Here is a 17,440-nt window from a genome sequence, read left to right as displayed (position 1 = left end):
AATGGTGTGGCTGCCTGAAGGTGATCCCCTTTGGATGGAACAACACCCTCTGCTTGCAGACAGCTCCAAGGGTCAGAGCAGACCCTACAGCTTGGCAGAAGGGCCCAAAGAGGAGTTTTTAGGGTTTAAAATGTAACACAGGATGGTAATGTAATGATTCTTATAGGCTGTATGTAAATGCTGTAGGATTTGTATCTTGTACTAGATTGGTTAGTGAGAATCAGAATAGTCAACACAGAAGAAGATTTATTGTATTGGAACGGGAACTTCGCTCTTTTACCCTCTCATCCTCTCTCCCCCTCTCTTCTCTCGGGCCTGCTCTGAGCTGTGGCTGCAGCTCCCAGCAGGGCCCTGCACTTGGCCCTTTGCAATAAACCCCAAATTCCATGACCAGAAGAAGATTTATTGCATTGTAACAGGAACATTGCTCACTCTCTCATCCTCTTTACCACTCTCTTGCCTTCTTTCTCTTTACCACTCTCTTACTTCCTTTGAGGCCTGCTCCGAGCTGTGCCTGGCAGCTCCCAGCAGGGCCCTGCACCCACCCAGGCCCTTTGCAATAAACCCCAAATTCCACAACCTGGCTTCAAAAATCTCTCATCTCCATCCATCCCAACCATCCTACCCTGACGCTCCTACGAATTTAGAATTTGTTTCATTTCCGACATTTGGGCTACAAGGGAGGTGAGCCATGGGTGGAAACACACCCGGGGATCCACAGGGGTTTTCTGCACTCGGGTTTTAACGCACCAGCCCAAGGCAGAAGTCATGGATTGTTGACAATTAAACACTTAGCACATGAAGAGCTGGAGATAAGGACTTGGATGCGAGTTCTGTCATCAATAATTCACAGGACATTAGAGCCTCAATGTCAGAAGTTGTACCAAGCAAGCCCTGACAGGGTATTAATGAAGCTGCTCCAGCCATTACACGCAAATTGCTAATTTATTCATCATTTACCAGCGGTGGGGAGAGGGGGGAAAGGGAAACCTAAGGTGTGAACAAAGCTGCACATCCCTGAGCTGTGGATCTGCTTCATCCTTGGAGAACGAGCCCAAATTAAGAGGGAACATTTTTGGGTTTTCTGTGCTGATTAAAACTTCCCCATTTCTTCTTCTTGTGTTCAAGTGGGTCTGTTTTCATCAGAAAATGTAAAATTAAATAAAAATAAAATTGAGGGGGTGGCTTATTTTGCCCAGAAAGAGGCACCTGGACTGGTGCCTTAACTCTTTCTTTTTACTGTCTCATGTTGTCCTAATACAAATAGCCCAAATTATTATAACTCTAAGTATGGAAAAATAGAAGACAGTAGGGTCTGTTTTCATCAGAAAATGTAAAATTTAAAAAAAAATTTAAAATGAAGGGGGTGGCATTTATGCTGCAGAGTGAAAGCTCCCATGGTTCAGCTCGGCTCCTCAAGTTTTCTGCCTAGGAATTGATGAAATTTTCCATTAGGGCATTACAGGATTTTTAAGGCAGCAAAATCATGTCCAATTTTTGGTAGGAACGTGGGGATTGTGAGGCTCAGTCAGTGGCAGAAGGAGAGCTCCTGTCTGCGCTGCTTCAGCTCCTGTAGGATCCAAGGATTTGGGGAAAAAACATCCCTGGAATTGTGTGGAGCTCCTGTGGACACTGCTCTGCTCACTCCCAGACCTGGCAGGGTTTCAAATGGACCCATCCTGGAGAATTATCAACACAAGGTGGCATAAATAACTGCACACTTCAGCTTTTACATTTGTTGGGAATAATAAATATGAATTCCTGCTCCAGTGCTCCCGGCTGCGATGCAGATGGGGTTAACTGAGATATGGGAGAGGTATTTTCAACATCACTTATGATAATTAAGTTCTGAATCTTGTTTGAGGGAGTTGTGTGTGCTGCTGTCCAACCCGGAATAAAAATAGTGATTAATGATGATATTTTTCATATGCAAATGAATATCTGATCTATAGGTAGCGACAAATTGTCATAACAGAACAAACCAAGCAAGGGTTTTTATTCAGAAGTGAATATTTATGCAGTGTGGGTGCAGATGCAGTCTGGATGCAGATATAGGGGAGGACAGGTTGGTTTCCATGGATTGTTTTGTGGGTTATTATTTATTTTTCGGAATGGAGTTGAACTCTTGGCCCATCCTGCGTCCCAGGGTTTTTCCTGCTCCTTCAGAGGATCCTGGGGCTGTGACTTCACCTGGGATGGATTGCAGGGGCAAGCAGCAAGCCAAGAATTCAGAATTGGGATGGAAGGGCTGGAATCTGACCTTGAGATCTGTGCAATTTTAATTTTTGGTACACAGTGAGATCATCAGAGGAATCACCCCCAGAGATGTGGAATGCTGAGCAGGGAGATCCTGGGCCACAGTGGGAAATATTTTAAATATTTAAAACTTAAATAACACCCAATGGTTGGCTCATGACTGACTTTATAAAGCACTGCCACCATCTTGGCAGCTGAAGTGGGATTTGGGCAGGGAGTTGTTCCCCAAATAACTGATGGGGGTGTTCAGCACAGGGAGGAATGGAAATGGCACAAATATCCAAGTTTTAGGAGCTGTTAAATCTGTTCAGAACAGGCCAGTGCTGCCCTCTGAGCAACCTGAGTGTGCTGGGGCCAGAAATGGTCCCTGTGGGATCCTGGCCCTGCCCTGAGCATTCAATTCCTTGGAGCTTCTGGATAAAGGGCTCCTCAGAACCAGCTCAGGGAGCTGCTGCTGCCCCTGCCCCTGTTCCACATCCTCTGGCACCTTCCTGATGAACTGGGAATTAACCCAGCCCTGGTGAACTGGGAATGAAATCAGCACTGGTGAACTGGGAATGAAATCAGCACTGGGGAATTGACCCAGTCTTGGTAAACTGGGAATTGACCCAGCCCTGGTGAACTGGGAATGAAATCAGCTCTGGTGAACTGGGAATGAATCCAGTCCTTGGGAATCAACCCAGCCCTGGTCAACTGGGAATTGACCCAAACCTGAACTGGGAATGGACCCAACACTGGGGAATTGACCCAGTCTTGGTAAACTGGGAATTGACCCAGCCCTGATGAACTGGGAATGGACCCAATCCTGGGGAATTAACCCAGCTCTGGTGAACTGGGAATGAATCCAGACCTGGTAACTGGGAATGAAACCAGCCCAGGTGAACTGGGAATGGACCCAGTCCTGCAGAATCAACCCAACCCTGGTGAACTGGGAATGAAATCAGCTCTGGTAAACTGGGAATTTAACCCAGTCCTGGTAAACTGGGAATGAAACCAGCCCTGGAGAACTGGGAACGGACCCAACCCTGGAGAATTAACCCAGTCCTGCTGAACAAGGAATTAAGCCATTCATGGTGAACTGGGAATTAACCCAATCCTGGAGAATCAACCCAGCCTTGGTGAACTGGGAATGAAATCAGCTCTGGTAAACTGGGAATTAACCCAGTCCTGGTGAACTGGGAATGAACCCAGCTCTGACGAACTGGGAATGAAATCAGCCTTGGGGAATCAAACCAGCTCTGGTGAACTAGGAATTGCCCCAGCCCTGATGAATTGGGAATTCCAGCAATGGTGACCTGGGAGGTGACATCTGAGAGGTGACACCTGGGAGGTGGCACAGCCCAGGTCCCACCCTGGCTCCAGGCTGGACCCTGCAGATCCCAGCCCCTGCTGCGATGAGAGGAGCTCAGGAGGAACGAGGTGTCTCTGATTCTGCATCTTCACTCCTGCCCTCTTTATCAAAGTGGGTGTTTTTCTGACTAAAAGGCACTTGGATTTAAAAAGAAAAAAAATTACAGGCTGCGAGGCAGGGGATTAACCCTGTCCCAGCCGCAGCAGGACGCGGAGTGTTTACATTTGGAGTTGCTGCCTGCAGTCAAATCAAACGCCTTTTGTGGGGATGATCGGTGTGATCACAGCCCCTGCACCAAGGTCTCACTTTTAACCTGCAAACCTTCCTTTTCCTGCCTCCCTTCCCACGGGAATACAGGAAAAATAAAATAAAAAAAGAAAAGAAAAAAAAGAAGAACAGTTTAGAATTTGCCCAAGCCAAACACACAGGTCAGGTGGATTAGAGCAAGCTCAGGTTGGCAAATCCCACAGGGGAGCAGATGTTTTGTTTGGCGTCCCTTCCCGAAAATCCCACGCCATGAACATTCCATAATCCAGGGCAGACGGAGCGAGCCGGGCAGGGGACGGACGGTGGGCAAAGGCAATGCTGTGTCTTTAATTTTCTTTTCCGAGAGGGAAGCGAAGTCTGCAGAGCCATGACAGCCTCACTTGTTCAGCCTTTAATGCGCGCTGGGTTTTCTCCAGTGGAGGGCACTCGGCGCTCCGCAAACTCCATCCCCGGCACCCGCCAGCTCCGGAGCATCATCGCTCTCTGGAAAGCCTCGGAATTAGACGAGAGCTGCCTCTCAGCACAGCCACAAAACACTTTAAACCCGACCAGCTGAATGGAATAAACCGAGCCTGCGGGGCTGCCGAGCCGGGCTCGGGCACAGCGCGGGAGGCCCTGCGGAGGATGGATCGCGGTGCCCGGCCATGGCAAGAGGCAGCAGCGGCACAATGAGGGATGCCAGGCACCGCCAGAGCATCGCTCCTTCCTCCCGCAGAAGTTGGTTCGTCTCCATCGCCTGCTCCGGCTTTTCTTTCGAAAAAATCGCCACTTAACGCCGCCGCTCCTCTGATGACTTCCACAATGGCTCTCAGAGCTTAGAGTCCCTCCCTACCCCCCCACACTCCCCCCATCCTTCGTCCTGTCTTCCCCACCCCCAACCCCTTCCCTTCTCCTTTTCCCTTCCCCTCGTCCCCCAAAAAATTCCGGCTGCTCCTCTCCGGGGAACTTTGTGGGGTTCCTGGCGGGCAGGGCTGGATGGCGGCGGGGCGAGCGGCAGCGACGTGAGGATGCTGATGGTTTAAAGAGGGAGAGAAGGAGGCTGAGGGGGAAAAACCCGAAAAAATTTTGAAAAGGGGGAAGAGAGAGGAGAAAACATCTGGAGGAAGGCGAAGGAGGACGTTATTGATGACAAAAGGATGGGTGAGTGAACTTTTTGTGGTTTGCTGGCTGGCACAGCTGCAGCTGTGGGGTGGATTTTGCAGCTGGATTATTCGGTGGTGGCGGCGGGGAGGGGGGGGCAGCAGCCAGCGGCGCATTCCGCTGTGCCAGGTGACTCACGGCACTGAAAAATCGCCTTTTTAGCCCTTGTCCCCCCCTCCGGGCACGCAAACACACAGACACACACACACCTTTCCTCCCGCAGTGGCACCCACGGGCGGCTTCCTCAAATCCCACCCCCGCACCTGCAGGGCACCTTTGGGGTCCCGACCCCCCCCCAAAAATCCCTGCCGGCTTCACCCCCCGGCACCGTTCGGGCTGGGTTTAGCACTTTGCAGGATGTGGGAAGCGAAGGGGAGCTGTTTGCATAGGTGGGTTTTGAAGAGGCTGAAAAGATGCCCCTGGTACCTCTGCTACATCTCCAGCAGTCATTTGGCAGTCGGGGTTTTTTTGGAGTGTGACAGGTTTATTCCCCTCCTTCCTTCCTTCCTTCCCCTCATCCCCAGCCCCCGAGTCTGTAACAGCCAGAACATATTTCTTTCTAGCTGGCTGCTGCTGGCAAAAAGAAGGAGCCAAAAAAAAAAAAAAAGAGAATTTAAATTACAAATCTACCCATTAAACTGTAAGGCATTCTAGATCAGGAATTGTTTTTGCAGGTTTAAAATTGGATTAAAGACCTGCAGCACCGGGTTGGTTCTGTCTCTCTGTGTGTGTGACAAATAATAAAGTGATTATTTATCAAGGAGATATGAGCCTTTGAAATATTTCCTGTTGGAAGAATGCATTTTCATTCTCAGCAAGGCTGCAACTCTGGGAGGCAGCAGCCCTAAAATTATTCCAGGCGTGCAGATGGGTGTTGGGGGTTCTGACACCCCCTCCACGCCCTCTCATAATTATTCAGGATTCCATAGATTCAATTATTACATATGTCCTCACATCCAGGGCTGCTGCTGCTGCATGACAAACATGACATCTTAAAGGCAAACCCTTAAATTCAGTCAGGAGAGGGGAATTGAAAGAGAAATAAAAATCCTCCTTTAAACTTTCTGGGTTTGCTGCTCTCTGGAAGTGTTGGGGTGGGTATTTTCATCATCTGCTGGATTAATTCAAATTAATAACTGTTTAGGTATTCACCTAATGAATTAAATGAAGTTTAATGGGTTAAGGTTCATTTGAAAGGAATATGTCTCCTACCTTTACCTGGCATTGGGGTCCCGTGCCAGCATTCCTGGTGCACTTCTCTGCATGGACAAACTTTGTTTCTCTGCATCTATTTCTGTATTTTAGGTACATAAAACTCACGAGTTTTACTTAAACCTACTCCTAAACCTGAAATACTCAGTACAAAAAGTAAAACCTTTACTTAGTGCCTCGTTTTACAATAAATACAGGTTACAAAGGTGGATCAAAACTTCAGGAGAAGCAGATTTCCCTGTTCCTGAGGTAATTTTGGGGGGATTGGATTTGCAGTTGCTTTCCTTGAGGAGCACGTAGGAGCAGGAGCTCTGGCTCATTTCCTCTCCAGCACTCTGGAGCATCCAGCACAGTGACTTGACAAATATGTTTATTGTTCAGAGCTCAGCACAGAGCACTGAGGACACCCCAGCTCCTGGGAGAGCTGGAGGGCAGGAGCACAGAGGGGAGGAACCGGCTCCTGGAGAACCCTCAGGGTCATCATGCAGCTTCTCTTCCATCTCCCCACCTCAGCTGGGTCCTGAATGTGTTAATGGGGAAAATCCCAGGCAATGGGGTCAGAGAATCCTTCAGGATTTGGCCCATATCCTCCCATTTCCCACCCAACTCAGGATTTTCCATGCCTGGGTCTACTCCTGGCTCAGGGGTCTGGAAATCTCAGCCCTCATTCTGGAGAAGCTGCAGGCTGTACGGAGGAATTTTACCAGATTGAATAGCAGAAAGATGCTCTCTTTAACATTCAGGGGAAGCTGAACATTCTCCAACAGGGAGGCAACAGATCCAGAGGAAAAGAAGGAAAGAAAAGGCTGGAAATCTCATCCCCTGCTCCTCCTCTAAAAAATTGGGTGCATGAAAAACAACCAGGGGAGTCTGGTGGTGATGGGGGCCACCAGATGAGAGGTGGCCAGGCAGGCACTCCAAGGATGGAGATTTGCACCACCAAGAGCTGAGGCAGGAGGCAAACAGGTTTGTGTCTCCCAAATCCCCAAATCCCAGCTGGGCTCAGGCTGTCCCCAGTGACGTGGTCATCTGGTCATTTATGACGTGGTCATCTGGTCATTTATCTGCAAGGCTTTCCAATGACACGGTGATCTGGTCATTTATCTGCAAGGTTTTCCAGCAGTGTGGTGATCTGGTCATTTATCTGCAAGGCTTTCCAACAGTGTGATAACCTGGTAATTTATTTGCAAGGGTTTCTAATGGTGTGGTGATCTGGTCATTTATGACGTGGTGATCTGGTCATTTATCTGCAAGGCTTTATAACAGTATGGTAACCTGGTAATTTATTTGCAAGGGTTTCTAATGGTGTGGTGATCTGGTAATTTATTTGCAAGGCTTTCCAATAGTGTGGTAATCTGGTATTTTATCTTCAAGTCTTTCCAATGGTGTGGTAACTTGGTAATTTGTCTGCAAGGCTTTCCAACAGTGTGGCGATGTGGTCATTTATCTGCGAGGCTTTCCAATGGCATAGTGATCTGGTAATTTGTCTGCAAGGCTTTCCAATGGTGTGATAACCTGGTAATTTATTTGCAAGAGGAGTTTCTAATAGTGTGGTGATCTGGTAATTTCTCTGCAAGGCTTTCCAAGAGTGTGGTGATCTGGTCATTTGTCTACAAGGCTTTCTAACAGCATGGTAACCTGGTCATTTATCTGCAAGGCTTTCCAACAGTGTGATAACCTGTTAATTTATTTGCAAGGTTTTCCAACGGCATGGTGATCTGGTCATTTATGACATGGTGATCTGGTCATTTATTTGCAAGGCTTTCCAACAGTGTGGTGATCTGGTCATTTATCTCCAAGGCTTTCCAAGAAAGGCGTGGTGATCTGGTCATTTATCTGCAAGGCTTTCTAACGGTGTGATAACCTGGTAATTTATCTGTAAGGCTTTCTAATGGGGTAAATGAGCCTGCTTGGTCGTATCTTATGTAAGCTGTTACAGCTCCAGAGCTCAGTCCCCAAGGGGACTGGGTGCCAGAAGCCAGCTCGCTCTCAGACCAAGGTCGCGGGTCAGCCCCTAGCAAGCAGGGAGATATTCAGCTCTTAGTGATTAGGCAGCTCTTGTGATTTCAGCTTTGCTTGCTAGGTAGCTTTTCCCTTGGCCTAAGGCTCCAGCAGAGGGTAGAGAGAGGAGAAGCAGAAGACGCTGGCTGTTCCACGAGTATGGCTTTATTGGAGGGTCCGTGAAGGGTCTCAGCTCTTCTTCTTCCAAGTCAGTAGGGGTACAGTGTGCTACTGTTATACCCTTGGCCTGGATCTAATCCTGACCAATGGCAAAGGTGTTAGGGTGACTATAAGTGACCAATAGTAGGGTTTAACACAATATTGCCTTACATGGTTATAGGGATAAGGTACAAGGCGGATGTCCCTGGAGACAGGAAACTTCTTTGCCGCTGTGTCAGCATTCTATTCTCCAAGGGGCCCTGGCTAAACCTGAGGGGTTTACTACAATGGGGTAGTCATTGGGTAATTTGTCTCCAAGCCTTTCCAACAGCCCTTTTTCCCTTTGGCTCTTGCAGGTTTCCACGTGACCAAGCAGCGGGGAGGCTCCAGGGCGCTGCTGGGGCTGCTGCCCCTGGCGCTGCTGGCGGGGCTGGCGGGCGCGCAGCGCGCCTGCCCCAAGAGCTGCCGCTGCGACGGCAAGATCGTGTACTGCGAGTCGCACGCCTTCCGCGACATCCCCCACAACATCTCCAGCGGCTCCCAGGGCCTCTCCCTGCGCTACAACAGCATCCAGAAGCTCAAATCCCACCAGTTCGCCGGCCTCAACCAGCTCATATGGCTCTACCTCGACCACAACTACATCAGCTCCGTGGACGAGGACGCCTTCCAGGGGATCCGCCGGCTGAAGGAGCTGATCCTGAGCTCCAACAAAATCACCCACCTGCACAACAAGACCTTCCACCCCGTGCCCAACCTCCGCAACCTGGACCTGTCCTACAACAAGCTGCAGGTGCTGCAGGCGGAGCAGTTCAAGGGGCTCCGCAAGCTGCTGATCCTGCACCTGAGGTCCAACTCGCTGAAAACGGTGCCCATCCGCGTTTTCCAGGACTGCCGCAACCTCGACTTCCTGGATTTGGGCTACAACCGCCTGCGGAGCTTGTCCCGCAACGCCTTCGCCGGCCTGCTGAAGCTGACGGAGCTCCACTTGGAGCACAACCAGTTTTCCAAGATCAATTTCGCCCACTTCCCGCGGCTCTTCAACCTGCGCTCCATCTACCTGCAGTGGAATAGGATCCGCTCCATCAGCCAGGGCTTGACGTGGACCTGGAGTTCCTTGCACAACTTGGATTTATCGGGCAACGACATCGCGGGCGTGGAGCCCGGCACCTTCCAGTGCCTGCCCAACCTGCAGAAGCTGAACCTGGATTCCAACAAGCTCACCAACATCTCCCAGGAGACCATCAACACGTGGATCTCGCTCATCTCCATCACCCTGTCCGGGAATATGTGGGAATGTACGCGGAGCATTTGCCCCCTGTTTAATTGGCTTAAGAATTTCAAGGGAAATAAGGAGAGCACCATGATCTGCGCGGGCCCCAAGCACATCCAGGGCGAGAAGGTGAGCGACGCGGTGGAAACCTACAACATCTGCGCCGAAATCCAGGTGGTGGCCACGGAGAGGTCCTACCAGGCCCCCAGAACCCCCCAGAGACCCGTGTTCATCCCCAAACCCACCGTGTCCAAACTGGAGAGCCACCAGCCGACGCCGGCGACGCCGAGCCCTTCCGCGGACATCCCGACGCCCGCGGTGGAGCCGGAATACGAGCACGTGTCCTTCCACAAGATCATCGCGGGGAGCGTGGCCCTCTTCCTCTCGGTGGCCATGATCCTGCTGGTCATCTACGTGTCCTGGAAGCGTTACCCCGCCAGCATGAAGCAGCTGCAGCAGCACACGCTGATGAAGAGGCGCAGGAAAAAGGCGCGGGAGTCAGAGAGGCAAATGAACTCCCCTTTGCAGGAATATTACGTGGACTACAAGCCAACAAACTCTGAGACCATGGATGTATCCGTTAATGGATCTGGGCCCTGCACCTACACCATCTCTGGCTCCAGGGAATGCGAGGTATGAACCATGAATCCTCCTAAAACCATTTCAGCTGCTGGGAAGGAGAGGTAAATGTTTCGAAGCTCTTGAGGTGTCTCTGAATGTGAGAAAGATTGATGAGATTTTGGGGTTTTGGGTTTTTTTTCTTGCCTGTGTCGGGGTTTGCTCTGTGGAAGGTTCTCTGGTGTTAAGTGACAACAGGCAGGGAAGGGATGGTGATTATTTTGAATAATTAAGACTTATTAAAAAAGCGATTAAGTTGGAGTCAACAACTGTGATAAAGGCATCTGGAGTGTTGTTCTCCCCCTGTTTGCACCCATTTGATGAGCTGTGGCTACAACAGAATCCTATTTTTAATGGATTGGTAGATGCAGAGGAGCTTAAGAGCCTTTTCTGGTTTAAAACTAAATGTGGAAACCTCTTTCCTCCAGAGCCCACATCAAATCTGGAGGGGTTTGTGGCCTATTTAATGCTAAAGCCAGAGATTTCCTGCATTTTTGGTCTGGTCCAGGAACAAACCAGGGGACAACAGGACTGCAGCAGGATCTTGGAGTTGTTTTCCTGGAGGCAGCAGGAACACAGAGGCTCCTCTGGACGCGAGCCTTTGTCAAACAGCACGTTTGGGTTGGGAGAAGGGGACTCTTGGAGGGTTTAATTGCATTTCAGGGATCAGTGGAGGCTTAGACAGCCCTGCTGGAGCTGATTCCCACAATCTTGATTTGACCCAGCAACACGGGGAAACGCAATCAGGAAAAGCTCTCAGCTCTCTTCTCTTCTGCCGTCCAGCTTTGCAAGGAAATTCCAAATTGCTGCGTTGCTCCACTGCTGGGGATGCAGGGGATGGGTTTGCTTGGGATGCTGCTGCTTGTTTGGAGCTGGCAAAGGAGGATTTGTGCAATTCCACTGCAGTCCTGCTCACTCAATCCTGCTTGGGATGTGGCACCAGGTGGGCTTGGCTTCCTTGGTGGTGGATGTTCTACCTGAGGGTGTTTCGTGCGCCTGTTGCAGTTTATTCCCCACAGGTTGGGGTTGGCTGTGGGAATTGTGAGCCCTGGATTTGGCACCTGGGTGTGGTGAGGATGAGCAGGGTGGGATCTGGATTGTTCAAACCCCGATGTTTCGAATTGAATTTTGAATTTTGAACTGGTGATGGACCAGCTCCATTCATGGGCCTGTTGGAGTTTTTGTGCAGGTTGGGGTTGGGATCTGCAGTTCTGGGATCTGGATTGTTCAAACCCCGATGTTTCGAATTGAATTTTGAATTTTGAGCCCAATTCTCTGACAATGTGAGAGGTTTCATATTTGGCACCTGGAGTCCCCAGGTGGTTTTGGACTGTGGAATTTAAACTGAAGGAATAAAAATGCAGTGGTTTGGGGTTGATTTCTCTGGAGCTGTGCTGTCTTCAGAACAGAAAACCACTTTCCACGTGCCTGTTGGTGATGGACCAGCTCCATTCATGGGCTTGTTGGAGTTTTTGTGCAGGTTGGGCTTGGGATCTGCAGTTCTGGGATCTGGATTGTTCAAACCCCGATGTTTCGAATTGAATTTTGAATTTTGAACCCAATTCTCTGACAATGTGAGAGGTTTCATATTTGGCACCTGGAGTCCCCAGATTGTTTTGGAATGTGGAATTTAAACTGAAGGAATAAAAATGCAGTGGTTTGGGGTTGATTTCTCTGGAGCTGTGCTGTCTTCAGAACAGAAAACCACTTGCCACGTGCCTGTTGGTGATGGACCAGCTCCATTCATGGGCCCGTTGGAATTTATTCCCACCCTTCGTGCAGGCTGGGGTTGGCTGTGGGAATTGTGAGCCCTGGCTTTGGCACATGGGTGTGGTGAGGATGAGCAGGGTGGGATCTGGGATGTGGATTGTTCAACACCCGATGTTTTGAATTAAATTTTGAATTTTGAACCCAATTCTCTGACAATGGGCCACCTGTGAGAGGTTTCCTATTTGGCACCTGGTGGTTTTGGTCTGTGGAGTTTAAGCTGAAGGAATAGAAATGCAGCAGAGATCTGGGGTTGATTTCTCTGGTGCAGTGCTGTCTTCAGAACAGAAAACCACTTTCCACGTGCCTGTTGGTGATGGACCAGCTCCATTCATGGGCCTGTTGGAGTTTTTGTGCAGGTTGGGGCTGGGATCTGCAGTTCTGGGATCTGGATTGCTCAAACCCAGTGTTTTGAATTGAATTTTGAATTTTGAGCCCAATTCTCTGACAATGTGAGAGGTTTCATATTTGGCACCTGGAGTCCCCAGGTGGTTTTGGACTGTGGAGTTTAAGGGGAAGGGAGAAACATGCAGTGATAAGGAAGTAAAATGCTGTAATTTGGGGTTGCTTTCTCTGGAGCTGTGCTGTCTTCAGAACAGAAAACCGCTTGCCACGTCCCTGTCACTGCTCCAGGAAAATGCAGAATGGAGGTGTGAGGTTTGCTTTGCTCACTGTTACAGCACAAGAGGAAAATGGGTGATGTTCAAGACATTTTGAATTCCCCCTGTCTGTCACACCTGGCCTGGAAGGTTCTGTCCCCTTCACACTCAGGTTTAACACCCCTGACGTTTCATTAGCTTGAATAAATGTTGTTTAATTTGGTGGGAAACGGATAAACGTGAATGTGCACGTGGCAAATGAGGATCCAGGAAATGCCACCACCACCCCCGATGCATTTTGGATCCCAGAACACAGGCGCGATGTTTGGGAGGCTGGAATTTGGATAATTCAGATTACAGCAGGCAATTTCAAGGTCCAGGAGGTGCTGTGAGGTGGGGCCAGCCTGGTGTAATTCCCCCAGGTGTTTGTGGTTGTTACACACAGCATTAAACACCAGGGGACCCCAGCTCACCTGGATTCCAGGTGCTGTGGCAGCACCAGAACGGTCCCTGGGTTTCAATTTGGGTTAAATTATGCTGATGACAACAATTTCTGGTTTTTAATTTGGATTAAATTAAACAAGGATGGATTAATTTGGATTAAATTAAATATTAATTAATGGACTGAGGGGGGTTTGTGGTGTAAATCAAATTGTTTTGGACACCCCAGAGCTGTCTCTAACAGGTCACTCTGTGTCCTTATTGAGCTTCCAGTGGTTCTTTGCACGCTAATAAAATCTAGAGGATGATAAAGACTTCAGGAGGTGGAAAGCAGATCATTGAAGGCACATGTAGCAACCCAAAGCCCCCACTGAAATCCTGTCTTCAGCTTGGATTTGACATTCTGCGTCTCCATAGCTACAAGGTTCCACTTGTAAGAGGAGAGATATTCAATGTACAGCACTTAAAAATGGTTTGAAAAAAAAAAATCCCTTGTAGAGTCTTCAGCGGTGGAAAGGGTTTGTGTTTGGTGGAAGGAAAAAAAAAAATAGGAAATGGAACCTCTCTTTATTTCCTAATTTACCCGTGCTTGTGGAAAAACTGTTATTTTGTGCAGGTGCGATGCAGCTCAGGCCCATCCCTCACTCCCTGTGCTCAGCCTCAGCTTTCTCCCAAAAACAGAAGCCCTCAGAGGGGAGAGGAGTGCCTGGATCCCTGTGTGAGGGCAGGCAGGCTCCAGGACTCATTGATCGATTGATTTTACCTCTTTTATCAATTTTTTCCAAAGCATTTTCTGCTTTTGTGGGTTCACCCCCTGTGCTGAGGGTGCAGGAATGGTGTGGGATTGGGAAAAGGCGATGGATCAGCTCCATTTGAAGTGGGAAAGGGAAGGGAAAGATTGATGAGATTTTGGGTTTTTGGGGTTTGGGGTTTTTTTGCCTCCATCAGGGTTTGCTCTGTGGAAGGTTCTCAGGTGTTAAATGACAACAGGCAGGGAAGGGATGGTGATTATTTTGAATAATTAAGACTTATTTAAAAAAGTGTCAGACACTGGGATGGGGTTTGGGGTTGGGTGAGCAGAGCTGGAACCTTCACAGGGATCATTTGTGGTGTGGAGGCATCCAGCTCATGTTATCCACAAAACACTGATTTTCCAAGGCAGAAAAGGAGTGGGAGCATCCAGCTCATGTTATCCACAAAACACTGATTTTCCAAGGCAGAACTGGCCTGGGAATGATGCACTGAGGCATTTCCACAGCTCTTTTCTCCACAGCAGCCCCAGGGATGGTGCTGCTTTAAATTTCCATCAGGTTTGGAGCATCCAGAGGTGGGAGCTGCTTTGTGGGGCTGCATTTCCCATTTCCCATTCCCTTTGTGGGGCTGCATTTCCCATTCCCTGCTCCAGGAATGATTCCCTGTGCAGGGAATGGGAGCCCAAGGCAGGCTGGCTGCAGGCAGGAGTGGCTTTGGCAGCGCTGGGATTACAATCACTGACACCTGGGCTTTTACCTCTTTTAGCAAGATTTTCCAAAGCATTTTCTGCTTTTGTGTGGCCTGGGGGTAGCCGAGGGTCCAGGAATGGTGTGGGTTTGGGAAAAGGGGATGGATCAGCTCCATTTGAAGTGGGAAAGGGATGGGATGTCTGATCAGACACTGGGGTGGGGTTTGGGGTTGGGTGAGCAGAGCTGGAACCTTCACAGGGATCATTTGTGGTGTGGAGGCATCCAGCTCATGTTATCCATAAAACACTGATTTTCCAAGGCAGAACTGGCCTGGGAATGATGCACTGAGGCATTTCCACAGCTCTTTTCTCCCCGGGGATGGTGCTGCTTTAAATTTCTATGAGTTTGGAGCATCCAGAGGTGGGAGCTGCTTTGTGGGGCTGCATTTCCCATTCCCTGCTCCACGAATGATTCCCTGTGCAGGGAATGGGAGCCCAAGGCAGGCTGGCTGCAGGCAGGAGTGGCTTTGGCAGCGCTGGCATTACAATCCCTGACACCTGGGCTCTCTGCTCAGTCTCTTGGCAGGGCTGGCTGAAATAACTGGATGCTCCCAATTTGGGCTCTGGCCATGCAGTTTAGCAGAGTGCTGCTCCCCCAGCCTGGAGTTTGCTTTGTGCATCTCCCTCCCTCTCGTTTTCCCATTTATTTTGTGCTTTTTCTGGAGATCTGGAAGCTGTGAAAAGGGATTTCACAAAGCCAGCCACGGTGCTGTGCGTTTCAGGCATATCACACTCACAGAACGGCTGGGAAGGTGCTGTGGGGAGAAGGAAAATGTTTAAATGTTTCTGTCCCCTGGAAGGTCATTGCTGTCCCCTTTCCCAGGCTGGCAGGGACAGAACAAACAAGAGGCAGACAGGTGAACAGATTTTCTGTGTGAACTGAGCTTTTCTGTGTGAACTGAGCTTTCCTGTGTGAACTGAGCGCTGTGAGGTCGCTTTTTACACCTCTCCTTCTCCATGTCTGGCCGTACCCCACAGTGGATAAACAGCCACCTGTTTTTTATTATTTATTTATTTGTTAAACACACGGGGACAGCTCTGCTGGGCTCTCCACAGGGCTGGGTGTCACCTGTGCTCGCAGCTTTTAAATCAGGCACTCAGCATGGAAATCTGCTCCTTTCCCCTCTCTCCATTGGGAGGAAACGCATTGATAAATTGAATAAATTTACAATTGATAAATAAAAAAAAAATAAATGGGGAAAATATAAATGTAATATGTATATAAATATAATAAAAATATAAATATAATTTATAAATAAAGAAATAATCAATTGAATTAAAGATGCTCAGGCTTGGTGGGGCTGCTGCAGACCTTCTGCTGAGCCTAATTTAAGGGAAACGTTGACACGCTGGTTTTTATTATTTATTTATTAAACATCATGGTCTTGACATTGCTGGTTTTTATTATTTATTTATTTATTTATTAAGCATCATGGTGTTGACATGCTGTTTTATATTATTTATTTATTTATTAAACATCAGGGTCTTGACATTGCTGGTTTTTATAATTTATTTATTTATTAAATATCATGGTCTTGACATGCTGGTTTTTTTATTATTTATTTATTTATTTATTAAACACCATGGTGCTGCTTGGAACAAGAGGATAAACCAGAACAGTTTCCAGAGAGGGCTGAGGGTGAGGTTCCAGTTCCATTTCTCTGACTCAGCATTAAAAGGGGCGCCCTGGGGGCTTTTTTGCCCTTGGCATTGCAAATATAACCCCAGACTAAAGAGAGGTCTGCTGGAGAGGCACCGGTGATGCAGCAAGAAAATGCACAGGGGCGAAATTTCCCCGGGCTCAGCACTTGTGAAGTGTGAGAGTTCCCAAAAAGACGTTCCCAAAATGGAGCGGCCCCGTTTCCGGCGGAGCTGAGCCAGCTGTGCCTCCTGCAGCAATTGAGGGCTGCAGATTTGGGAAAAAAATTGGAAAAGGAAATGCAGGAGGATGTGGAACACTTGTGAAACTCTTACTCGGTGCTTCCTCTGCAACCTGGCCTTGGGCATTTCTGGCTGCTCCAAGCCCCAACCTGGCCTTGAACATTCCACAGATGGGGCAGTTTTTACCTTTCTGAGCTTTCTTTGCCCTTGGCATTGCAAATATAACTCCAGACTAAGGAGATGTGTGCTGGAGAGGCACCACTGATGCAGCAAGAAAATGCACAGGGGCAAAATTTCCCTGTGAAATTTTGCGTGTGAGTTCCCAAAAAGACGTTCCCAAAATGGAGCGGCCGCGTTTCCGGCGGAGCTGAGCCAGCTGTGCCTCCTGCAGCAATTGAGGGCTGCAGATTTGGGAAAAAAATTGGAAAAGGAAATGCAGGAGGATGTGGAACACTTGTGAAACTCTTACTCGGTGCTTCCTCCGGCGCCTGGCTGAGAGAGGAGCCCAGCAGGAATTTGGAATTGTGGTTTTGGATTTGCCCCTTGGAATTCTCAGTCTGCCCTGGTGGGAGCTTCTAGTACTTATAGAGGTTCTTTGTAATTTTTATTTTTCCCCATGTAAACTGTGGTTAAGATTTTCCTTTATGCTGCTTGGGTGTTGATCCAATCAAGGAGCAATTGATGGTGAAAAATGGAAGAAGTGGGATTTTCCTTTATGTTACTTGGGTGTTGACCCAATCAAGAGGCAATTGATGATGAAATATGGAAGAAGTGGGATTTCCCTTTATGTTATTTAAGTGTTAATCCAATCAAGGAGCAATTGATGGTGAAATATGGAAGAAGTGGGATTTTCCTTTATGTTACTTGTGTGTTAATCCATTTAAAAAACAATAGAGGGTGAAAGAGGGCAGGAATTATTTGTGTTTGGGCAGCAGCTGACAGCTCCTGGGTTTAATCACTGCATGGAAACACCAGAG

General features: G+C 48.6%; 1 protein-coding gene across 2 annotated transcripts in view; it reads left to right on the top strand.

Moving 5' to 3' along the window:
• Positions 1-4,142: 4,142 nt before the first annotated feature.
• The window catches only part of LRRTM4 (leucine rich repeat transmembrane neuronal 4), a 143,043-nt gene continuing 129,745 nt past the window's right edge, over positions 4,143-17,440 (top strand). Inside the window, exons 1-2 of one of the 2 annotated variants that reach the window (XM_064731225.1) lie at positions 4,143-5,014; positions 8,743-10,339. In XM_064731225.1, coding sequence (XP_064587295.1) covers positions 5,011-5,014; positions 8,743-10,295 — 1,557 coding nt within the window. In that variant the 5' untranslated portion in view covers positions 4,143-5,010 and the 3' untranslated portion in view covers positions 10,296-10,339. The remainder of the gene's footprint in view (positions 5,015-8,742; positions 10,340-17,440) is intronic. The other variant, XM_064731223.1, reaches the window with a different exon arrangement.

The sequence above is a fragment of the Zonotrichia leucophrys genome, chromosome 22 (assembly GCF_028769735.1).
Source record: "Zonotrichia leucophrys gambelii isolate GWCS_2022_RI chromosome 22, RI_Zleu_2.0, whole genome shotgun sequence".
Taxonomy (NCBI): Eukaryota; Metazoa; Chordata; class Aves; order Passeriformes; family Passerellidae; genus Zonotrichia; species Zonotrichia leucophrys.
Note: the sequence above shows the minus strand (reverse complement) of the source record. Positions and strands in the feature narration are given on the sequence as shown.